This window comes from Eubalaena glacialis, chromosome 16 (assembly GCF_028564815.1).
Source record: "Eubalaena glacialis isolate mEubGla1 chromosome 16, mEubGla1.1.hap2.+ XY, whole genome shotgun sequence".
Taxonomy (NCBI): Eukaryota; Metazoa; Chordata; class Mammalia; order Artiodactyla; family Balaenidae; genus Eubalaena; species Eubalaena glacialis.
Window position 1 is genome coordinate 69,495,964 of NC_083731.1, and position 26,472 is coordinate 69,522,435.

At 36.5% G+C, this 26,472-nt stretch overlaps 1 protein-coding gene across 1 annotated transcript in view; it reads left to right on the forward strand.

Moving 5' to 3' along the window:
• Positions 1-2,734: 2,734 nt before the first annotated feature.
• LRRC63 (leucine rich repeat containing 63) overlaps positions 2,735-26,472 on the forward strand; it is a 64,460-nt gene continuing 40,722 nt past the window's right edge. The window contains exons 1-6 of the mRNA XM_061170919.1: positions 2,735-2,819; positions 9,051-9,728; positions 10,206-10,274; positions 13,407-13,567; positions 19,559-19,657; positions 24,769-24,905. Coding sequence (XP_061026902.1) covers positions 2,735-2,819; positions 9,051-9,728; positions 10,206-10,274; positions 13,407-13,567; positions 19,559-19,657; positions 24,769-24,905 — 1,229 coding nt within the window. The remainder of the gene's footprint in view (positions 2,820-9,050; positions 9,729-10,205; positions 10,275-13,406; positions 13,568-19,558; positions 19,658-24,768; positions 24,906-26,472) is intronic.

The window sequence follows — 26,472 nt, forward strand, 5'->3', positions numbered from 1 at the left end:
AGATGAAGCACGTAATCTGTGTTATAAAAACAGATATATGCACATAAAACACACCAAGCCATGAATTTAATTTTCATAATCACGATCTCATTTACCTAAATGTTTGGTGCTAAGTAACAGTAGTAAGTAGTGGAAGACAAAATATTCACACCTAAGGAGGTTACATATTAAACAGCCCTAGTTTCTGCCTGCTATTTGCTAGAAGAAATCTGCAGGGAATGAAGCCTGATGCCTGATTCCATGTGTGACAAAGCATTTTAAAAAAAACTACTGATAAGTGCATCGCTTTGATTTTGACTATGCAATACTAAGCATAAATTTTAAAGGCCAAGCATTGGTCAGTAAAACTGAATCCCAGCAGTTCTCACGGTTCAAACAACTTTTAAGAGGATAGGAACCTGACTCAATTTACCTATTGGAACATAAATATTTTTCATGGTTAAAAATATAAACATTTTTCACACTTACAAAATATGCACAACAAATATTACTTGAGACAAAACCTAGCAAACAGATCTGCCTACTGTCAACTTTCTTAGCTTTCTGAGAAGCTAATTAATCTATGCGGTGGATTAAAAGTGGAATAAATTCATGGTGTTGGGCAGCAGCTTAATTGGGACATAGTTATCTTACAAGGAAAAGAAACCACATACAAAGGAAAACAAGGTGCAGAATATTTCCCAGAGTCTGATGAAATACTTTTTTACTTTTCCACTTTTTTCACTGACTGTTTAAAAATATATGCTTGTTCCTAAGCAGAAAAAGGAAGACTTGGTTAGGGAGTAAATCTTGAAAGATCCCCAAAGTTACAAAGATCTACACACAAGTCTCATCTTCCAACAACTGTACTAAAGTTCCTACACTTGTACTTACGAAATAAAGCAAAACAAAACAAAACACAAGACTGGAAGACAGCTCCATCTACTTCACTTTCTGAGCTGGGATTTACACACCTACCTAATGAGTTTTCTCTCTCGCACTTTCTCCGTCAAATCTCCAGAGAAACACGTGCGCATACATGCAAACACACACGATGTATCGATCACTGTACGTACAGGTTCATCAACAACATGACACAGGACACAAGTCACAACACGATAGTCAGAACAAATAACTAGGACAGTGAGAAATGGGTTTCTTTTAAAGCTCTCTTGGATCCTTAATGCCCCTATGCCTACACATTTCCTATTCATCCAGGAACTTTAAAGGATCAGAAAGACAAAACAGGTTGCATTAAAGGAAGAGAAACAAAACAGAATGTTCGCTATTCGTGGGCCCTGTAAAATCAGCCCCGGGACCCGGCTGCGCAGAAGTGCAGCATGAAAGAATGCCAGCCCGGACCCGAGACACCCGAGTTAAGCACCTTGCAAGCGAGGAAAGTAAATACATAATAGTGGTCATTGTCATTAAGAATAAAAACAGTAATAACGATTGTCACCACGGGGTTCCGTACAGCAGGTGCACGTGGAGCGGGCTTCTCCTGCAGCCCGGCACAGCCGCTGGGCATCGGCGAGTGGGCTCGGCGCACGCCGCCCGGTGGGGCGGGACCGGCTGCGCAGTGCTCCGCGGGCGGGTGCGCTCCCCGCCCGGCCCCGCCCTCCCCCCTGCGCCTGCGCATCCGGCGGCCGGGACGGGTTTATGGGCTTCCGGTTGCTAGGGCCTGTCTGCTTGGCCTCGGGTCGCACCTGGCGGGTGGGTAAGGGTGGCCTGGGTGCTTTCTTTCCGGACAGCATATACCGCGGGAAGACCTGCGACCTCACTTGACCTTAACCTGCCTAAATTCCCAGGAAGAGGAGATCAAAAAAGGAAAAGCTGATTGTTTTGAGAAGCAGCTGATTGCCCTAAAGGAAAGCGTACGAGTCCAACGTTTCCAAGCATCTCTTCCAATAATAAGAACGGAAAATTACAGGCATCAAGTGGGACGTACTACCAGGAAGCGTACCTTGAGTGCTTCTGTGCAAGTCATCCTGGGGGGATAAAGCGGCCCATTTGTGCAGCTCCAGAGCGTACCCGTCTAGACTGTCAACGGAATAGTGATGTCCCAGGCACTTTGATATTGTCCCGACTAAGCACACATATTTGGTTCTATCTTCTGGCATCATTTCTAAAACAGTACTAATCGGGACCGCGATCCTGGAAAATCTCATTATATTGAAGGCCATTTTATTTTTGGGTTAAATAGTTATGGCCCAAGTGTAGTGGTTGAAATTTAAAATAAGTCATTATTACAGAAAGGGAACAACTTATTTGTTAAGAGTTAGGTATTGTGGGTCTTCAGAGGCCATGGAAGGACTTCCTCACCTTTTTGACCAAAAACTCTTTCCAAATTTATAAACTGATAATATTTTGGAGGTAGAAAAAAAATGAGTGTCATTTCTACTGTTCTGGAAAATCAGTATTTACTAGCTGAAATAACACTGACTGAACTTTTTGCTAACATGTGAAATTTTAGAATGATCCTGATTGGTAATGGTATATGTATTTTTAAATTTTGTATTAATTATAAGCCTATATTTTATTTAGATTCTTTCTAGAAGTTTTAAGAAATTATTTTCTTACCCTCTTTTCCTTTTATAGGAATTCTGCTTGGACCCAGTATAGTATTAGTGCAGAACAAGTTTCATTAGGATGTAATCTGGATTCGAATGAATTATCTTTCAGCAACAATTCAAACATATTCAAAAACTTTTCAATTCTCAATCAACAGCTGTGAAAAACAGTGCTTATTAGTAAAATGCAAAACCACCCACAACTTCTTAGAAGACCCTTACCTCCAAATCTCCCTAAGCTGTCTTTATGTCAGAAGAAAGCCCGTGCAGGTATGTGCATTACTCAGATGTTTAACTTTATTTTTTACAGAAGTTTCTCAACCTGCACAGCTCAGAATCACAATAGTTAAAGACACTCACTAATAACCAGCAACTTACAAATGTTTGTGGTAAGATGGTAACATCCAATTCATTTCTACAAGTACAGTTGATCCTCATCATTTGTGGATTCTGTAGGAGTGAATTTACCTAACTGCTAGAATCTATTTGTAACCCCCCAATCAGTACACTGTACTATATTTTGTCTTTTTAGCTCCAAAATATACCATGAAGAACACTTCGGAGCAGTATATAGAGCTCTTTCTCACTCCTTTTATAATAGTGAAACTGTGCAGGAGGGGGGTATATATGATAATTCTCGGACACATGCATGGCATTGAAAACACACATATTCCCAGCTGAGGTCAAAGAAAGATATGGCTGTGCCTTCTTGTTTTAGCTCTCATATTATAAATAACTGCCCTTTTCCTGGTCTAGTTAGTGCCATGTTTTCTGAATTCTGTACTTTTTGTTGGTGATTTAACAGTCTAAAATAGCCCCTAAGTATAGTACAAGAAGGCTGTGATGTGCCTTATGGAGAAAATATATGCCTTAGAGAAGCTTCCTTCAGGCCTGAGTTACAGTGTTGTTGGCTGAGAGTTCAATGTTAATGAATGAACAATCTATATTAAATGAAGTGTCTTTAAATAGAAGCACATATAAAACAAGGTTATGTATTGATTGGCTGCTGATAATGTTGAGACCAGAGGCTTGCAGGAACCTAACCCCGTATTTTCCCAAGAAGTAATGGTTCAGTGTTGGATAACTCAGTGCTCACTGAGACTATAGAACAGAACTGCCACAAATCATGAGAATTGAGTGTATTTATAAGTACAGTGCTAAGAACTGGAGATATAATAGTGAGCAAAACCAACTCTGCCAATCCTCTTTATTAGTTACCCTCTGGTGGGATCCAATAATCATACAACTAAATGTAAAATTACCCTGTGATAAGTGCTATGAAGTAAAGATGAGCCACTTTTATGATTATAACTTTATATAATACCCTTAATCCTCTATTTCTGTATATGGTATTTATTAACTCCTTACTTATAAGCAATGGTAAAATTAGCATATTTCCTCTTCTTTCCCCTTTTCAGTCTCCCCTACCCCCTGATTTTAGTTGATTATATTATTTTAGTGTCGACATTTATACTGTTAAAATGTGCCTAGTCTGTAACTTGATTTACAATGCTAAATCATTACCTTTTGATCCATGGCTGTTAAAGATGTGTGAATCAACATACCTATGTTACATCCAATTTCCTCTCTCACTTTCCCTACCAACTTTTGTTATATCATTTCTACATTTCTATAATGTTCTACATTTCTGAATTTACAATCTGTTCTGTAATAATAATACCCACAGTTATGTAGATATACTGCTCACTACCAGTTCTTTGGTTGTAGTTTTTCCGTTTATCTTTTAGCTGAAGTTTATCCTCTAGTACAGAGTTTCTCACTCTTGCTATTTTGGGCTGGACAATTCTTTTTTGTGGGGGGCTTTCCTGCTTTTGGCAACTTGGAGATTCAATGACCTTAACTATTAGTAATCCTGTGTCTCCAAAGGTTCTTGTCAGAGTGCTTTGCATATGGTAGATGTTCAAAATACTCGTTGAATAAATGAATGAATACTTAAAATGACCAAAATACAATTTATAAAAATGAATATTCAAACACTGAAATAAAAACCTGAAATAAATACCTGCAGTTTGCATACAATGCTAAATGCTGTAGGGAATGAATGACACGATTGATCTGGTCCCTGCCTTTCAGGACCTTTCAAGAACTTTAGTTAAACTCTAAAGATGAGATACACATAGAGTAAGAACGTTAAATAACAATACAAAGAGCATAGAATTTATGCCCAATTAATGGTACAGACAGTAGTATTTCATAAATGTGAGAAACCCTGGGGCAGGAATGGGGTGTGAACTAAGACTTGAGGAATTAGTGAAAGTGAAATGAAATATGTTTAATTATAGAGGAGACCGGTGTAGTTTTTGACGGCAGAGGAGTCTATTGGAAAAGTGGAATTTTAACATACTAGAAGAAAAAGAAAAGAAATCATGGGGATGGGGAAATGTATCAGAAAATAGGGAAGTCTAAATTGAGAAGACAGATATCATCTTCATTGGGCAGATTTCCCTAAGCACCTCTTCTCTCTACACCCAGTCAGAGTGCTTACCATTATGGTCCCAGAGTATCCCCTATCTACCCCCTTACTGAGCTCTTATTCTCTAGTGTAACTGTTTACCTGCCTAGTTTCTATATTAAATCATGAGATCTTTGATGGTAGTACGGTTTGTGCTGTGTGATTGTACCCTCAGCACTATGTGTACAGCTAGCACATGGGAGGTGTTAAATGTTTGTTGAATTAAGTAATGAGAACAGTAAGTATGGGTTGTGTTAATCAAGAAGGATGGATTGTATAAGGTTTAAGGTAGACTTTGGAAAAGGAAAATGATTTAAATTGGTTAGTAAGAGAAAGTATTCCACACCGTGTGAGCAACAAAAGAAACTCAGGTCTACCTAAAAAAAGAAGAGTGTCAGAGAAGGATAAGTGATCTCACTGGATCTAAGAGGTAAGTCTCTGTTCTAAGCAAGAATAGCAACGATGTACTGGGTGATTATAGCACAAGGATAAATGGAACGAATGATGGCGGTGTTATAAGGAATGGAGAGAAGAATTGGGACTACTCTGTTAAAAGATACTTGCCATACCCATTAGGCGGTGTAGTGTTTATTGAAAGTAGACTTAAGATTCGCTGTAAATGTATATTGCAAACTCTAGGGCAACCACTTCAAAAAATTTTTTGTAAGTATAATTGATATGCTAAGAAAGGAATGAAACTGAAGGAGAGAAACTGACTCATAAAATTCTCACCTAAAACCAGAAAAGACAGAAAGAGAACAGAAGATTTCAAAAAGACAAAGAAGTAAAACAACTGCAATGAATAGAAAACTTTACAAATGTGGTAGATATTAAGCCAACAATGTCAGTAATTCGTTAAAACGTGAATGGTCTAAGTGTGCCAGTTAAATGATAGAAACTGTCAGAGTAGATAAAAGACAAGAGCTAATTATATATTGTCTGCAAGAAACTTCCTTTAAATATAAAAACACAGATAGATTAAATGTAAAGGGATAGAGAAAGATAACCATACTAACACTAATCAAAAGAAAGCTGGAAGTGTATATATGTCGATGCTACTCTCTCACTTCATCCCAGCTTCCCATCCGCCACCCTCCACCCCCGCCACCGTGTCCTCAAGTCCATTCTCTACGTCTGCGTCTTTATTCCTGTCCTGCCCTTAGGTTCATCAGAACTATTTTTGTTTTTAGATTCCATATACATGTGTTAACATACAGTAATATCTCTTTCTGACTTCTTCACTCTATATGACAGACTCTAGGTCCACCCACCTCACTACAAATAACTCAATTTCGTTTCTTTTTATGGCTGAGTAATATTCCATTGTATATATGTGCCACATCTTCTTTATCCATTCATCTGTCGATGGACACTTAGGTTGCTTCCATGTCCTGGCTATTGTACATAGTGCTGCAGTGAACATTGTGGTACATGTCTCTTTTTGAATTATGGCTTTCTCAGGGTATATGCCCAGTAGTGGGATTGCTGGGTCACATGGTAGTTCTATTTTAGTTTTTTAAGGAACCTCCATACTGTTCTCCATAGTGGCTGTATCAATTTACATTCCCACCAACAGTGCAAGAGGGTTCTTTTTTCTCCACACCCTCTCCAGCATTTATTGTTTGTAGATTTTTTGATGGTGGCCATTCTGACTGGTGTGAGGTGATACCTCATTGTGGTTTTGATTTGCATTTCTCTAATGATTAGTGATGTTGAGCATCCTCTCATGTGTTTTTTGGCAATCTGTAAAATAGCTAGCTAGTGGGAAGCAGCTGCATAGCACAGGGAGATCAGCTCGGTGCTTTGTGACCTAGATGGGTGGGATAGGGAGGGTGGGAGGGAGACGCAAGAGGGAGGGGATATGGCGATATATGTATACGTATAGCTGATTTACTTTGTTATACAGCAGAAACTAACACAACATTGTAAAGCAAGTATACTCCAATAAAGATGTAAAAAAAAAAAAAGCTGGAGTAGCTATGTTCATTGGCTTGTTTTCTTACTGTTGAGTTGAAGAGCTCTTTATTTTGGATGCAAGTCCTTTATCAGATGTGTGTTTTGCAAATATTTTCTCTCAGTGCATGGCTTGTCTTTTTATTCTTTTAAGAATGTCTTTCACAGAGTAGAAGTTTTTAATTTTAATGAAGTCCAACCTAACCATTTTTTCTTTCATGGATTGTTGTTTTGGTGTCATATCTAAAAAGTCATTCTGAATAGCACAGGGAACTCTATTCAATACTCTGTAATGACCTATATGGGAAAATAATCTAAAAAAAAAAGAGTGGATAGATGTGTACGTATAACTGACTCACTCTGCTGTACAGCAGAAACTAACACAACATTGTAAATCAACTATACTCCAATAAAAAAATTAATTAAGAAAAAAAGTCATTGCCACACCTAACATCACCTAGATTTTGCTCAAGTTATCATGTTTTGTTTTAATATGAGAGAGAGAGAAAGGAAAGTTGAAGATGGTGGTGTAACCATTTTATGGAATGAGCTAGCTTTGATAAGTTCCATGTAAGCAGGAAGGAAACATTATCCTTCTCCTACTACTGCCCTTTAAACTCACATGGCACACATCTCTCTACCAAAGCTTTTCTAGTCACTTTCATCTATTAGCCTTGTCTCATTTTTAGATATTAAACAAGTCCAATCTAAATCAACACCTTCATCTAGCATGCAATTAAACCTTGCCCTTTCTCCCAGCTCAGACTAGGTCTGCTAATTTTTAGACAAGCCAAGGGAAACAGGGGCATGATAGATTCTTCCACCTTGTTCTTTTACTTCTCTTCCCCAACTCATAGTTTCTGTATCTTCATAGGTGTGGCTAGGAGTGGGAAAGAGTTAAGGAGTTAAGAGTGAAGGTGAGAATCAGTCATCAGTCTCTGTACCCCCATGAAATGCCAGAAGGTAGAGGTCAAGTAGATTCAAAGATTCTCTTGCCTTACACAAGTTGCGACACAGCAATGGAAGGGCCAATACATTTCTGTTACTCTGTAGGTATAAGGGAGTTGGGGGAACCATGGCAGGGAGTGGTGAGATGTTATTTTCTCCTTGTGGCATACACTCCTGTTCTCTGTAAATGGTTCTCTGAGAATCCCCCTCACTTGGTTTGAGGTCGGGGTAAATCCTCCTCCTCCACCCACCACAAGGAGGGGAAGATCAGGGAAACACATAGCACGCCAATAGCTCGATTCAGAAGAAATCCTCTCTGCGAATGCAGATCAACCTCTAGCCATCTCTCATATATAGACAACAGGTGAGAGCTGGGCTTGTTTTGGCCATCTCTTTGCAAATCTTGCCTTAATGAATCTATTATCTTCTCATTAGAATGTTGAGGTCCTCATCATTTATTGTACTCAACTGAGATGACAGAGAAAAATGTTATTTAACATTCTGTCACAGAAGAAAGAGAAAGCACAATTTGATATAGTGAGGTCCCTAAGAATGCAGGCACAGTGCATTTTCTGGACCTAAGAGAGATAAGAATACTTCTGGTTGTAACCTGAGTGAACTCATGGTACCTTGTAGCCAGTATCAGCATGTTATCATGTTCCAAAGCCATCTTGGTCTGATATCTGGCTTTGAAAAGAAATGTAAATCTTTGCTCAAAGAAGTTTCAAATGAGGAAGCGATAATGATAAATGATAAATAGCCAAACTTCACTGAGTCATTTTTACCTCTCCATATTGCCAGAGTTTTTAGTGGCAACTGCTCAAAAATCTCCCTTTATGTCCTACTCTTCTTCATCCATTCTGTTCTTCCAGGAGTAGCTCCCTACTCTTTCTAAATCTAATACAATTTAGCCTTCCTGATTCTCCAATTGTTCACGCAAACTTTATCCCAGTAAGGTAAGCAAAAATCCTGATAGCTGAGTGAGTGTATACAGAAACGTTTTTATAAGGTGAGAGACGGTGAGTGGATAAAGAAAAGCTATGAATGCTGAGACATTAATAGTTCTGCCCCTGACACCTTGATAAACATAATCTAATTCTGCTTTATTTTTTCTTTTTCTGGTTTAGGAAAGACTGGTGAAACTAAGCTACCACGTGTACGGTTCATTCCAGATAAAACCGCTTCATTTGAAAGAGATAAAACTAGCTTTCCTGATGTTCCAAGAGATCAGTCACAACCCCCTGTCAATATTCAAAATCTCTTTCTTGATCATCGTGTACAAAAAAGAGTGACTACTATTTCAACAACCAAAAAATCTTCTAAGCGTGTCTACTGGCACATTCCAGGGACTGCTACTGGTTCCATATTTTTTCCCAAGTGTCGTTCAGCTTCAAGTCGAGTTTTTGGGAAAGTAACAAGCAAGATGGAAAGTTCCAGAAAATCAGAAGAGCCATTAAAAATAACAAATATTTATGCTAACATTTTAAAAGAGATTCTGATTCTCTCCTCAGAGTTCTCCAAACTTCCAAGTGCCCCTTCTTCAGTGCCCACTCCCAAACTCAAGGAAGTTCATTCTGACCAGTTTTTACAAAAGAGCAGTACCTATACTTTTAAGCAGCCCCTGTTACGTTTAAGTGCAACAGTGCCAATCCCTGTACCGAGGACTATACCTGTTAAAGCTGAAAGTCAGCAGCCTGACCGTTTACAATGTCGTACGGTGACACTAAATATTAATGATTTTCCAGGTCCCATTTTCATACCGACGCCAGTTTTACCAAGGAAACCTCTAAGACAGTCTGTGATAGGTAAATCCAGTCTGAACATGGTCTGTAATAATGGGGTCAAGTAGAGCAAAAGGGAGAGAAGGCATCCAAGCATATGGTGGTTCCCCCTTGGGTCTGCAGAATGGGATGGTGGGATCCCTTTTCGCCTGTACATTTAATATATGGGGCAGAATGCAGTAGCAGAAATCCTGACCTTGCAGGTCTGCCAAGGGCAAACTGGGAACTCCACCCAGATGGTGGTGATGGGAACCAGATAAAGCAGTTCAAAGGATCAGAAAAGCTCATATAAAGGAGCAGTATGAATGAACAGTCATCCGTAAGGTGGTCTAGATGAACTCTAGAAGCAGAATGCCAGTGCTGATGGATGCCTTCATGGGCACTTTTCCATGGATAACCTCAATTCATTAAAAGATGAACAATTATGATGAAGTCATAATACCCTCAACATGAATTTTCACACGAATTTAAACATTATCCTATTTTTAATTTTTTTCCTAGAAAGTCGTGTAACAGAATATGAACATGTAGAAAGTGTCCCAAAGCAAAGCATGCTGTGCGTATGTGAAGGTAAATGCTAGGTTTATATCATTCTTTTAAAAATTGTATATATGATTATCTCTCCATAAAAGTATTTGTGATTTTGTGTGTTTGTGTATATGTGTGTGATTCACACATATGTCCCACCTCATTTTCCATTCCTTAAGCTATTTACTCAGCAAATATTTTTAGAGTGTTGACTATAAACCCAACTTTGTACTGATGTTGGGAACATAAAAGAAGGAGTATTCTTAATCTGGATGGGGAAGATAGACATGCAATCATGACAGTTAACTGCTTGCCATGTGCCAGCACTGTTTTAAGTGCTTTGACCTTAGTTACCTAACAGAAACAAATGAAAAATCATCTTTAAAGAAAGATTACATCATCCTACATCTCACACTATTTCTATAAACAATTTCACAAATACAGTGTGTAGTAAACAATTCACAATTATCAGGTACACAAAGAAAAACAAAATGAATGAAAACTAGCAGAAATAGTAAGCAGTAGAAGCATACCCACAGGAGTTCCAGCTATTAGAATGATCAGATTCAGATTTTTAAATAACCTAATGACTTTTGGTTCTAGCCAAGATTGAGTAGCTTGTATTGGACAAACCCTCCCACCAAAATCAGTTATTAAAGCTGCCCCCAAATATATAAAATAACCATTGAAGTTACTGGAGAGTAACCCTTGCAAGCATGACTTGAGTGGTTACCATCTTTGAAATAAGCTGAATTAGCTGTACATTTACCTTGGCTTTTGCTTGAGAGGATCTGTGGTGTTGGAGAACAGGGCACAGGTAGAAAGAAGGTGACAGTTTTACTGGATTGAGGAGATAGCAGTCAGACTTCAGAGCTGACAAGATAGCTGGGATAGAGGGGTAATATATCAGAGAGGAGAGAACTGAATTCAAATATCTGCATACAAACTCCCTTAAGAGTTCTGGCTGATTTCTAAGCTGGGCATGTACAGGACAATATGCTAAGAAACACAGCAGAAAACATCAGCTGAGATGCTAAGGAAGTGAGCCTAGATTTTGACAGTTGCACAGAAGACAATTATTGGAGTTCAAGCTCTGCTGAAATGAAGGGGCCTTGGTAAACACACTGGGCTTTCAGTTGCAGACCCAGAAGACCTATGCCTTGGGAATAAGAATGATGCTCTAGGAGAAAGGACAAAACTAAAATAGGTTATCCCCTACAAAACTCAAAACCAATCCTTGATAAATCAAAGTGGTACTTCCTGCCTAGTCAAAGAAAACCTAACACTTATTAGAGACAGATAATATTATCCAGACCCTTTAAAATTTTCATTCACAATGTCCAGCATTAAACTTAAAAATCACAAGGCATCCTAAAAACAGGATAAAAGGTCTGGAAACCAGTAGAAAGAGGCAAAAGAAAGAGAACCATAGGATCAGATATTGGAGTTTTCAAACAAGGATTTTAAAATAACTATGATTACTATGTTGAAGAAAATAAAAAGTTGGAGAATTTTATCAGAGAACTGGAATTTCTGTTTTTAAAAATTAGAGTCATATAAAAATTTTAGAACCGAAAAAGTAATATAACAAATTAATGATTCACAGATGTGTTTAGTAGGAGATTATACACAGAAGAACACTCCAGCCATAAAACTTTCTCTTTTTTCCCCAGTTGTATTGAGATACAATTCACATGCAACTGTGTATAAAGTTAAGGTATACAACGTAATGATTTGATACATGAATATACAGTATGGTGAAATGATTCACAATAAATTCAGTTAATACCCATCACCTGACAACTTTTTCTTGCGACAAGAAATTTTAAGCTTCACTCTCTCAGAAACTTTCAAATATACACTGTAGTATCATTAACTACAGCAACCATAAGACTTTCTGAGCACACTACCCTTCCAGCCATTCCCTATCCCTGTCTGTGACATAAATTAACCACTGGGTCTCCTCCACATCATAGGCCTAAACAAGTCATGTTATCATTTCTGACTTAGGGAGTTTATTCCACTCTGGTGTTTCCCTCTTTGAAAAGTTCCCAGGTAAGTTTAAGCATCCTGAGATCCTTCAGAGATCTGTCAGGGAATTTCTAACCACCTCTGCACCTCCATCTCCCTCCTTTTCACTCAAAAATCAACTGCTTGAGCTTAGCCCATAAGTGTGGGTGGGCAGGAAGCAGGCCACAGACTTAATTCTTAACTCATTCTCCATTCCTGTTGCTCCATTCCCTCCCACAAGACAAGGAATCTCCATATCACATCATACATCTTTCTTTATTCTGTGGTTAACTTTCACATCGATTGACCTGAAATGGGCACACAGGCCTATTTTAGAAATTAACAACTGAACATTGTTTTCTTTGGTCTAGGATGCCTCATTTCTTCTCATTGAAGCAATGGTATAAGAATTACTGAGATGATAAAATATGTTGCAGCAAGTAATACAGCAAGAATGGCTGGGAGTGTAAAATATATTTCAAAATATTTTCCTGCCACACCTGGGTGTGTGCTTGAATAGGCCATTTTTGATGAAAGGTGAAACCCACAAGGGTTGTGATAAAGTAAATGTAGGTGGTCGCTGTTTGGCTACTCCTGAGTTTTTTTTTTTTTCCCCTTTCTTGTGTGAGGTCTTTAAACTGAGGGAAGAGCTGAGTTACATAGGGTATTTGAATCATGCATCAATGCGATATTAAGGCAAAAAGCAAGACTGCTCCTTGGGATGTGATCTCTACCTGAGATATGCTTATATGATGTCCTTTATTCATTTTGTGAAGCAAGAAGTTGTTTATGTAATTCATCGTAAAATAAGATGTTTTTACATATAGTACAACAAGACTCAGACTGATGGAACCTAAATTATTGAGGTAGAAATCTATAAGCTTATGGTTTTCTTTTGGAAAGAAAAGTTTGCTATCTAATATTAGTCTGCTATCTAATATTAAAAAGTTTGGCCAACAGAACCAACTGAGGTTGGGTGGATGGAGGTTATGGGGAATCTCCAACATGAGGTTGGGTGGGTGAAAGTTATGGGGAATCTCTTCCAAAGGAGGCATCCAGGTAACCTATTTATGATGACTTACTGTTACCATAACATGAATACCTTTTAACTTTCACTCTAAGTGATGACACATTTACGTTTCCTGTCTTGTTTTGTTTATTTAGGTAGCATTAAATCTAGAAAAATCGAAACCTCAGTGGCACATATCGTACATGGTGAAGGTTTTAAGACTGTTGTGGCAACATGCTATGAAACAGTAACAGCCATGACCGACCTGGCCATAGTAAACTGTCAAATTCATGGAAGAAATGCACTTAATCTTAAGGTATACTACATCTTCTCAATGGCAATTTCCTGTTGTATTATCGGTCATTTTTGTTTTAGGTTTCCTAACTTAGGTTATTCTCCATGGTATTGAAGGAACAACATAAAGTGGTGGTGGTTGAGGGAGTGATGGAGTTGTACAGTAACAAAACTTTTGTGTGCTATTAGAGTTAACTTGGTATCAATCCAAACTAGATGTTTTAAATTTAGGATGCTGATCGTAATCTTCATGGTAACCACTCCTAAGAAACTATCTTAAAAATGTACACAAAAGGGAATGAGAAAGGAATCAACATGACAGATTACAAAAAATTAATTAAACACCAAGGAGGCAGTAATGTAGTAAACGAGGAATAACAACAACAACAAAAATTCCAGAAAAGGCAAAACTATGGTGACAGTAAATATATCAGTGGTTGTAAGGGATTTTGGAGGGAGGGAGGGAGGGAAGGATGAATAGGAGGAGCACAGGGGATTTTTAGGGCAGTGAAATTATTCTGTATGATACTGTCATAATGGATACATTTCATTATACATCTGTCAAGACCTATAGAATATACAACACAAAGTCTGAACTCTAACATAAATTACGGATTTATGTTGATAATGATGTGCTAATGTTAGTCCATTGATTGTGACAAATATACTGGTGTGTGAGATGTTGATGTCGGGAGATGTACTGGGTATGTGTGGGGAAGGGGTATGTGGAAAAGAAAGATCTCAAATCAGTAACCTAACTTTGCACTTTAAGGAACTTGAATAAAAGAGCAAACTAAACCCAAAATTAGCAGAAAGAAGGAAATAAAGATTAGAACAGAGATAAATGAAACAGAGGATAGAAAAGCAATAGAGAGAATCAATGAAACCAAAAGTTAGTTCTTGGAAAAGATGGACAAAGTTGACCTTTAGCTAGACTAAGAAAAAAAAGAGAGAAGATACAAATAAATAAAATCAGAAATGAAAATGGAAACATTACTACTGGCTTCACAGAAGCAGAAAGGATTATAAGAGAATACTATGAACAATTGCATGCCTGCAAATTAAATATCCTAGATGAAATGAAACATTTTCTAGAAAAACATAAGTTACCAAAACTGACTCAACAACAAATAGAAATTTGAGCAGACCTATAAAAAGTAAAGAGATTGAATAAATAATCAAAACCTCCCAACAAAGAACAGTGCAGGACCAGATAGCTTCATGGGTGAGTTCTGCTAATCGTTTAAAGAAAAAGGAACATATATACTTCTCTAAATCTTCCAGAAAATAAAAGAGGAAGGAACACCACCCAATTCCACTGTTGTGCTGGTGGAGGTGGGGGGAGAATCCCGCATCACCCAACAGTTCTTGGACACCAGCTGGGTGTCCTACAATTCAACTCAATTCCAACACTATCTACCCAGAGATAACATCAGATTCCACAGGTAAGGTGCTCAGTCCCATAAGACTGCTCTACACTTCAGATGCCAATCACAAGCCCAGGTGGTTACCTGTGATTCTGACCAACCAGCTACAGACTGGAGGTTCCAAGGACCCCCTCCAACTCAGGATGCCAATCACAAGTTGTTACCTATACTTCTGATCGACTGGCTATAAATCAGAAATTCCCACGACCCCCTCCTGATTAATTCACCGGAGTGGCTCACAGCACTCAGGAAAGCTATTTACTTACTTGATTACTGGTTTATTACAAAGGATATTAAGGGATGTGAATCAACAGTTAGATGAAGAAAAACATAGGACATGGTATGAGGAAAGGGTGTGGAGATCCCACACCCTCTCCAGGTGCTACTTTCCCCAAATCTCCATGTGTTCACCAACGTGGAAGCTCTCCAAATCCTGTCCTTCTGGTTTTTATGGAGGTTTCATTAGTAGTATAATTGATTAAATCATTGGCCACTGCTGATTGAGCTCAGTCTTCAATACCTTTTCCTCTTCAGAGGTGAGGGGATTGAAAGTTCCAACCTTCTAATCACATGGTTCGTTCTTCTGACACCCAGCCCCCATTCTAAGGAGCTTTTTCAAAAGTCACCTCACCAACATAAATCCAGTTGTGGTGGAAAGGGGTTTGTTATGAATAACAAGACATCCATTTCGCCTTTATGGTTCTGAAGCAATTTCAGGAACTGAAGATAAGAGAATAAGTATTATGACAAAAGATGCTCCCATTGCTCTTATTGTTCAGGAAATTCCAAGGGTTTTGGGAGCTGGTAGCGAGGAACCATGGATAAAGTCCAACTATATATGAGAAATATATTTTGGTCATTCAGATGACCAAATATATTTTTTAACAAGCAAAAATATCAACAACATATAACACATTTTATGCTATCAGTATAACCCACATATCAAGGGAAGATAAAGACACCACAAGAAAACTACAGATCAATATCCTTTGTTAATTAATTAATAAAATTGCTAAATCCATGATATGATTAAGAAAAAAAGAAACTCTAAATACCAAATTCAAAATTTAAAAAGGGGAAATCACCACATTTCCTACAGACATTAAAATAGAAAATAATGAAATAATAAGAACATTTTCCCAATAAATGCAACAACTGTGATGAAACGGAAAAATTTTTTGAAAAACACAACTTGCTGAAACAGGCACAACGAGGACTAGAACATCAGAATAGTCTTGCACCTGTAAAAACCTAATTGAAATTTTAATTAAGAGCCTCCACACAGAGAAAGCTCCAGGCACAAACAGCCTCACTGGTGATTCTATCAAACAATGAAGAAGGAAATAATATCAGTTTAGGCTAACTCCTTCAGAAATCAGACAAGGAAGAACACTTGCTAACTCATTTTTTGAGGCCCATGTAACTCTCCTACTATCTCTTCAGATATTGCTCCTGTCTCATTCCTTTTGTCCTCTTCTTATCAGACTCCAGCTACATGTATCTTAGGCCTTTTCATCCTGTCCCATATATCCCTTACTCTCTTCCTGTATCCCTTTTACTCTCTGTGCTTTATTCTGAGCATTTTCTTCTTACCTAAATTCTGGTTCATTCATTCTCTTTTCAGCTTTGTGAAATCTGCTGTTAAACCCTTTATCAAGTCCTTAATTTTGGTTGTTTTATTTTATAATCTAATTTCTTTGAACTTTAAATTCTTTATCTTATAATTTGATTTTTCGAGCCTATTAATCTCAGTTAACTTTTTTTTTTTAACACATCTGATGTATCCAAAATATGGACCTTCCGTGGGCCTATTTCTATTGTCTATCATTTCTTTTGATTTTTGTCCAAGTATTATCTTTTTGCATGTCTTTTTATTTTTGACTGCATGATAGATGTTGTGTAGAAATAATCTGAGGCCCTAGATAATGTTATCTTCTTCCAAAAATTTTTTATTGTTGCTTCTGACAGGCAAAGAGGCTAGGGGATGTTCATCTTAATCTAATCAAAATCAGCTGGTTTAGTGCTGGACTTTAATTTTTGTAGAGATTTCCTGTTAAACTTCTTTCCTAAGGCTGTAGCCTTTTAGCCACCTCATATCAAGTCTGAAGTCCTTTCTCCTTGGGAAGCCCTGAATTCCAAGTTTTGTCTCCCTAGCCCTGTGAGACTGGCTATAGTTTGCCACCACAGCTTTGGATTAGGCAAATGACTTTTGGAGAAAAATAGTGTTGAGTCCCAAAGTGAATTAATTTAAATCAGAGGTTGGCAAGGTTTTTCTGTAAAGGGACAGATAAGTAATATTTTAGACTTTGAGGTCTACATGGTCTCTGTCACAACTACTCAACTCTGTTGTGTAGTACAAGAACAGCCGTATTACAACACCCAAACTTAGAGTGTGGCTATGTTCCAATAAAACTTTATTTAGAGAAACAGGTGGCAGACTGTAGCTCACTGATTCCTGCTTTAAATCGAGGAAGAGTATACCTTCTAAAGAGTTAAATGGAGCTAGTCAAGAGAAACATCTACTTACATAGTCATCAATATTATTTTAAAAGAATATTTGACTCCAGGGTAGAATCCTGAGCTCTGTGGGGGTGATATAAAAGAATTAAAAGTCATAATTTCTAATCTATCTCATGGGCTTATTAAGGAAACAGATTTTACATGAATAGAATTTACACAAAACAAATGTACTTATTAATTTAATACAGACTCAGTGCATCAATGCTTAAAGGTTGCTAGAGCAATTCAAGAGATTGAGAAAGCCTCCACTTTCTTGGTGTTGTTTAATTCTTCACATCCTTATCATGGTAACTGCAGCAAACAGGTTTTATGATGGGATGGTAAAAGAGAGATCCAGCATACCTATGCTGGGCAGACCTCGTAGTATATCCACAGTGAAGGTCCCTGGGATTCCATGAGGCAATAAGAAGGTCCTGGATAGTCACTCATTCAGCCAATATTATTAATAACCCACTATGTACCCAGTGGTAAACTATGTATCTCATTATGTATCAGTGTGCAAAACAGAAAAAAAAATACCTATTTCATGGAGCTTATACTTTAGTGGGATGAGATCATACACACATACATACATACATACATTTATATATAGTCTGTCCTCTGGTGATAAGAGTTATGAAGAAAAATAAAGCAAGTGGAGGGGACAGAGAACCATCAATGGGGCACTGGTTTGAGAGGTTGCTATTTGTGATAGGATGTGATGACTTATGAGCAGACAGCTGCCTATAAGCAAGCTGTGAATGAAGTGAGAAGATACTTCATGGGAATAGATGGGGGAAGAGCTTTCCAGGCAGAAGAAAATGTAAAGGCACTAGTTATCTGAGCACACTTAGTGATTACAGACTGTGACAGACACTTTCCTGCTACATAATTTAGTGTACTACTAGTTATGCCGAGAAGAGATGAATGTTTAGTGACAGGAAGAAAGAACACCTACTCTTCTATAGGTGTATATGTCTACCAACATCTAGACATTTACAAATATTGATACTTTAATGAGAGGTCAGTCTTGAAACCAGTACTGTCAATTCTAAGATTCTTTAGCCATGAACCTTATCTCTCTCATACAGTGCATGCCATAACCTAATGCATTGGTAGCAATGCCTCCCTTCACTAAAAGCTGAGGTTTGATCCTTCAGCATTAGAGTTCCTTGGTTCATTCAGTTGAACACTACTGATTCTATGATCCTTAAGAAACAAATGTACCAACTTTCCTGGAGCATTAAAGATACTGGGGGCACTAAGCATGTCTTGGTCAATTTGGGCTGCTATGACAAAATGCCATAGAGTGGCTTAAACAACGGACATTTATTTCTCACAGTTCTGGTGGCTGGGACGTCTGAGACTGAGGTGTCAGCCAATTTGGTTCCTGGTGAGCACTCTCTTTTTCACAGCTGACTTTTTGCTGTATGCTAACATGCAGAGAGAAAGAGATCTCTGGTCCACTGTTCTTCTTATAAGGACACCGATTCCATCATGAGGGCTCCACCCGTAAGACCTCATCTAACCCAAATTACTTCCCAAAGACTTCACCTCTAAATGCCATCATGTTGGGGATTAGAGCTTCAACAAATGAATTTTGGGGGAATATGAACATTTAGTCCATAACAAAGGCATATGTTTTCCACAATCAGAAATTGGCATATTTAAGCAAGAAATTTTAAGATGATGTTAGATTAATAGAAAGATAACAGAGAAATAGAAGTAGAGACATGAAAAAAAGAGGGGGTAAAGAGAATTAAATATAAAATATATTTAATTACTTATTTCAGCATGTAGTGGACAGTCAATAAATGTTTGCTTGTTATTAACTGAAATAATGCCTTTCACACATGTAACACTATATTTATTACATAGGTAAATACTTAGTTTTTCTATTTCGTTTCTTTACATATTTAAGAAATTATTATCATGAAAGACTAAAATAAATGAATGGAAGATTATTATAGGCTTGTTATTAGGTCAAACATTGTCATTTAGATTATGTGCTCTTTTTTTAAACACTTGTATAAAATATTTTGTGCATGGTAAATAATTAATTCTTATCTCTTGTCACTTTCTTTTAGGGCTTTTTTCTCCTGAATTGTCCAGACCTCACACCTTTGGCTTTCCAATTGATATATCTTAATTTATCATATAATAACATCTGTTACTTTCCCACAGAAGTGAGTCCATTTTTATTATTGTATATATTGTCATAATTTCTTATTAATAATAATTATAATTTAAAAATAGACACTTATGATACCCTGGAGTTACTATAAATAAATATATTTTGGATTGCATCCTAAAAGCCTTACTTTTAGAAGTACCAAAAGTATAGTACATTTTTCTTAGCAAGTCCCATGACACAATCCTCAAAGACTGTGTTATGGTCAGGCTCTCAAATATGTTCTCATAATTGTATAATGTATATAAAATTATTTATTTTTCTGATTCTGAATAAAAACCTAAGATACACTTTATCCATGTTAATTGGAAGCTTTAAAGGCAATGTTTAGTGGCAAGGTAATATGATGTTGTAACAAGTTTTAATTACAATAGGCTGAAATAGGATATTCTGCTTAATAAAACATACCAAGGATAATCAGATATGGGATGAGATGATTCAATGTCATTATATAAACAAGTCATTATAAGTAATTAGGACAGATTATGTTTTCAGTGTCTTTTGTCATTGTTTCATTGGTCACGGGGTGTTTTGTTGTTTTGTGAATTGATTTCCAGAGTATTAACTTTTAGTGAATTGATTTCTAGCAAATTGACTTGCTTTCTATTTCAAACATGTAGTATTGGAAACATATATTTTCCACAGTTTCTACAATATTGTGTTTTTATTTTCACTAGAAGAGTTATTTGTTCTTTTCTAGTATATCACACTAGTTTTATTAATTTGACTAAGACAAATTGACAAGAATTCCCAAGGAATATAGGGATCTTAGTTCTTCACATTAATTTTAACCTTTCTTCTAAACAGTCATATATGAGACTTGTGCATCTGCCAAAGAATACTCTAACCACTCAAGCAGAATGTATAACCATATGGGAGATTTTCAGGTGTAAAATATAAAGCACTCATTTTTAAAGTGACAGAAATAAGTAGAACTTGCCATTAAAATGCAGATCAGTGTTGTATAGCTATAGATAAAATGTTCCAATGAAAATGGCAATATCCAGGCTTGGAAGGGCCGTACTAGGGGTAGGCAAATGATGCCAAGTTATTAGCATAGTGTAAGTGAAATGAATAGAAGACTAGAGGCTGGCATACATGTGGTGATTGGACAAGTTTCATGGAAAATTCAAGATGGTAGACTCTGGCAGAGACAGAGCCTACTGAAATAGTTTAGGACAGGAAAAGGTAGAAGCAGAAATGGTAAATATAACAAACCATATAAATATATACTTGGTCTCCTTTCTTCTCTTAGCTTCTTTAAAAGACACAAAATCACGTACAATAGTAATTATAATAATGTATTGTTAGGTTTGTAACATATACAGATGTAATATGTATAACAATTACAGTACAAAAAAAGGAAGAGGGAATAGAGCTATCTAGGAACAACATCTCCATATCTCACTGGAATTAAGTTAGTGTAAATCTGAAGTAGATTCTGGTAAGTCAAGGTGTATATTACAACCCCTAAAGCAATCACTAGAAAATAACTGAAGAGAATACAGTGGGGAAAAAATCATTAAAGTAATTAAAATGTTATACTAGAAAATATCCAGTTGATGCAAAAGAAGCCAGTAAAGGAGGAACAAAAATGACATGACATTTAGAAAACTATAAGTAAAATTGTGATGTAAATCCAACCATGTCAATAATAACATTAAATGTTAATACATGAAACAATCCAATAAAAAAATACAGTTTGTCAGCCCCAGTGATAGTCTGTCTAAAGGAGATACACTTAAGAGTGAAAGATACAAAGAGGTTAAAAGTAAAAGTATAGGAAAAGATATATCATGCAAATAGCAATCATAAGAAAGCTGGAGTGACTATACTAATATCAGACAAAATAAATTTTAAAACAAAAAATGTCACTAGAGATAAAGAGGGACATTTTGTCAATCTTTCAGGATGCTGTAACAACTATAAACATTTAGGTACTTAACAACAGAGCCTCAGAACACATGAAGCAAAAACTGAAAGAACTGAGGGAAGAAATAGAGAATTCAAAAATAATAGTTGGACACTTCAATACCCCACTTTCAATAACACACAGATCAACTAGACAGAAGATGAAAAGTGAAATGGAAGACATGAACAACACTACAAACCAATAAGACCTAACAGACATTTATGGGACACTCCAACCAAAAGTAGCAGAATACATAATTCTCAAATTCAAGTGGAACATTTTCCAGAAGAGACCATAGGTTAGTCTACAAAAAATTTAAAATAAATAAATTAAAAAAAAATTGAAAGTCACAGAAAGTATATTTTTGGGCCACAATGAAATGTAATTAGAAATCAGTAGCTGAAAGAAATTTGGAAATAAATGGAAATTAAGCAACACACTCTTAAATAACCAGTGAGTCAATGGAGAAATCAAAAGGGAAATTAAAAATTACTTTGAAATAAATAAAAATCAAAACACAACAATCCAAAATTTATGGGATGCATCTACATCAGTACTCAGAGGGAAATTTATAGCTATCAATTACTATATTAAAAAGGAGGGGGCTTCCCTGGTGGCGCAGTGGTTGAGAATCTGCCTGCTAATGCAGGGGACACGGGTTCGAGCCCTGGTCTGGGAAGATCCCACATGCCGCGGAGCAACTAGGCCCGTGAGCCACAACTACTGAGCCTGCGCATCTGGAGCCTGTGCTCCGCAACAAGAGAGGCCACGATAGTGAGAGGCCCGCGCACCGCGATGAAGAGTGGCCCCCGCTTGCCGCAACTAGAGAAAGCCCTCACACAGAAACGAAGACCCAACACAGCCAAAAATAAATTAAAAAAATAAGTTAAAAAAAAAATAAATAATAATAATAATAATAAAAAGGAAAAAATCAAAACCTAACATTCCATCTTAAGCCACAAGAGAAAAAGAGCTAAATAAATCTAAAGAAAGAATAAGGAAGGACATAATAAAAATTAGTGAAACAGGGAATAGAAAAACAATGAAGAAAAATCAGCAAAACCTAAAACTGTTACTTTGAAAAGATCAACAAAATTGACTAACCTGACATAAACTGACCAAGAAAAAACGAAGATTCAAGTTACTAATATTAGGAGTGAAGGATGGGATATCATACCAACCTTACAGAAAAATTTTAAAAAGATTTTAAGAGAATACTACAAATAACTGTATACCAGCCAACTAGATAATGTAGATGAAGTGGACACATATTTAGGAAGACACAAGAATGGAGTCAAGAATAAATAGAAAACCTGAATGGTTCTATGAAAAAAAGAAAGAGTTTCAGTAGTAATTTTAAAACTTTCCTCAAAGGAAAGTCCAGGATCAGATAGCTCCATTGGCGAATTCTGCCAGATGTCTTAAAAAGAATTAACACCAATCCTTTACAAACTCTTACGAAAAATCGGAGAAAACGTTCTCATTCAAACTATTAAACCAGTAATACACTGATACCAAAACTAGACAAAGATATGGAAAGAAAAGCAAACTATAGAACAATAGCTCATGAATATAGATGCAATAATCCTCAACAAAATGCTAGTAAACCAAATTCAGCAACATAAAAAGAGGATTTTCCACCATAACCAAGTGAGATCTATTCCAGGAATGCAAGGTTGGTTAAACATACAAAAATCAATCAATGTGATTCCACATTAATATAGTGAAGGGTTAAAAAAAACTATACAATTATATCAACAGAGACAGAAAAATCATTTTACAAAATCCAACATCCTTTCATGATAAAAACATTCAACATCTATGAATAGAAGGGGGGCATCCTCAACTTGATAAAGGGTGTCTACAAAAAACCCACAGCCAAAACCATACTTAATGGTGAAAAACTGAAAATTTTCTTCCTAAGATCAGGAACAAGATGAAGATGTCTACTCATGTCACTGTGTATTGTACTGGAGTTTCTAGCCAAGACAATTAGACAAGATAAAGAAGTAAAAGGCATTCGCATTAAAAAGGAAGGAGTTTAAACTATCTTTTGTTGTAGCTGATATGGTCTTATATATAGAAATCCTAAGGCATTCACTAAAAACTATTAGAACTAATGAGTGAGTTAATCAAGGGTGCAGTGTACAAGATCAATATACAAAAATCAATTGTATTTCTACATACTAGCAACAAACAATTCTGACAATAAAATTAATAAAGCAAATCTACTTACACGAAAAAGAAGAAAATACTTAGGAGTAAGTTTAACAAAAGCACAAAACTTATACTGTGAAAACTACAGAGCATTGTTAAAAGAAATTAAAGAAGACATAATTATATGACAAGACATCCCATGTTCATGGATCTGAAAACTTAACATTGTTAAGATGGCAATACTTGCAAATTGATCTACAGATTCATTGCACTCTCTATGAAAATTACAACTTGACTTTTTTTCAGAATTTGACAGGCTGATCCTAAAGTTCATATGGAATTGCAAGGGATTCCAAATAGCCAAAACAATCTTGAAAAGAAAAAACAAACTTGGAGGACTTAAACTTTCTGATGGCAAGAATAAACATGCTCTACTCCACCAATTTTAAATCTTCATGATATAAAAAGTTTTAACTTAATGTTAAAGAGAGCTAATGTAAAAGCTTGTTAAGATTCACTAGAGAGCAAGAAATATATAAATCAAGCAAAGACTGTGGATTTAAATGGCATACTCTTTTTAAATTTCATATGAAAAATCAGTATTTACAAATTACTGTGATATCAGAGTGAATCAAGCTGGCTATGATATCAGACACCTCACTGACTGCTAAGGTTAATTCCACTTATTTTCTTGATTCTGCAGGTATCTCCTACATTCCTCATTCTTGACATGGTTGCCTCTTATGAAACCGTGAGCTTGATCAAACAGGATGATTTTCCCATTTAGAAAAGGAACATTCTTGAGTCAAGGGTATATGAGTACTGTAGTTGCACTGTCTTACCATATCATACATATGAATGCTAGTTAGTTATTTTCAAGGCTTACCAAATGTATTTATTGAGATATATGACACAGCCAATTAGTGTTACCATACTGATTTGACTGCATTAGTTCAAAGGGTTTATAAAATGTAAAAAATAAGGATTCGCATACTTTAGTATTCTACTCATGCTTATTCCTCTTTTCCATTCTTCAGATATTTTGTCTTGAAAATTTACAAATACTGAATCTGAGAAATAATCCTATCAAAGAAATCCCTTCTACAATTCGACAACTTAAGTTCCTTAGAACTTTCAACATCGCCTTTAATTTGATTACTACGCTTCCACCTGGGTAAGGTTGATAGTCTGAGATTATAAACACAGAAAATAAAGAGCATATAATTTAGAAAAGGATCAATTTCCCTCCTGAAAGCAGCTAGCTACTTTTTAGCCATTTGATAATTTTTATTCAGTTCCAATTAGCTGATTTGTTTCTAATTATTGTGTTAAAAAAAAAAGAAAACCTACCAGCTACATAGAAGGCAATTAATCTGGGGCTAGTAAATACATATCTAGACATCCATTATCGAGTATGGATTAAATCATACTAAGAAGCTCAGGTGAGAAACTTACACCTATCCCTTGGTAGCCTTTTTGGATATAGAAAAAACTCTGAACTTGGAATTAAGAATTCTAGCCTTGAGACTTCCCTGGTGGCGCAGTGGTTAAGAATCCGCCTGCCAATGCAGGGGATATGGGTTTGGGCCGTGGTCTGGGAAGATCCCACATGCAGTGGAGCAACTAAGCCCGTGCGCCACAACTAGTGAGCCTGTGCTCTAGAGCCCGCGAGCCACAACTACTGAAGCACATGTGCCTAGAGCCCGTGCTCCGCAACAAGAGAAGCCACTGCAATGAGAAGCCCACACACCACAACAAAGAGTAGCCCCTGCTTAACACAACTAGTGAAAGCCTGCACGCAGCAGTGAAGACCCAGTGCAGCCAAAAATAAATAAATAAATTTATTTTTTAAAAACAAATCGAGAAAAAAAAAGAATTCTAGACTTTTAACTTCAAAGTTGAGAATTATCTATTTGATCTGGAGAAAGACACAACCATTCTAGGCCTCAATTTCCTAATCTATGAACTAAGAAATTACCTGTATGATGTCTAAGATCCTTTAAACTCTAATAGGAATGCTGATATCCAGGTATAAAAGAGATGGATTTTTCCCCCACGTATGGACTGGTAATTATTTAAGTCTTAATGAAAGTTTTGAACCAAAACCTTAACCAAATGCCAAAACAAGATATCTCTTCCAGTTAGATTTTAACAAATTGAATGTAGGTTAAGGGCAAAAAGTTAAGAGCACAGGACTCTTAAATAGTTGAATAACATTTTGCAAAAGAAGGTTCTTATAGTAATTAAGAAAGTGCAACAAAATTCATTTATAAAACTGTTCATCCAGCATTGTTTGTAATTAACAACCCAAGATCTACATTAATACACTGTAAAACTATTCATTTTGAAAAATTTTAAAGTATGTAAAAATTATATCATTTCTGTGTAAAAACGCTTATATACGCATCACACATTACACATAAAATGTATTTTAAAAGAAAGAATAAATACTAAGGAAGTAAAGATATTGCATTATGAGTTTTATTTTTGTTTGACTCATCTATCTTTCCACAGTAACATAAACTGTACTGCCCTGATTCCCTGCCTTGATACTAGAATCAGCCATTTCTCTTAGGAAACCCTATTTCCTTTTTATTGGAGGATGGTATTTAAAAAACAAGACCTGGGTGCTGGATATTCCCACTGCTATTGGGATGATATTGCTTCTAGACACTCTCAGTGGACAGAGATAGGTAACTTATGTATGTATACTAATCTGTGTGTACACACATATCTATAAT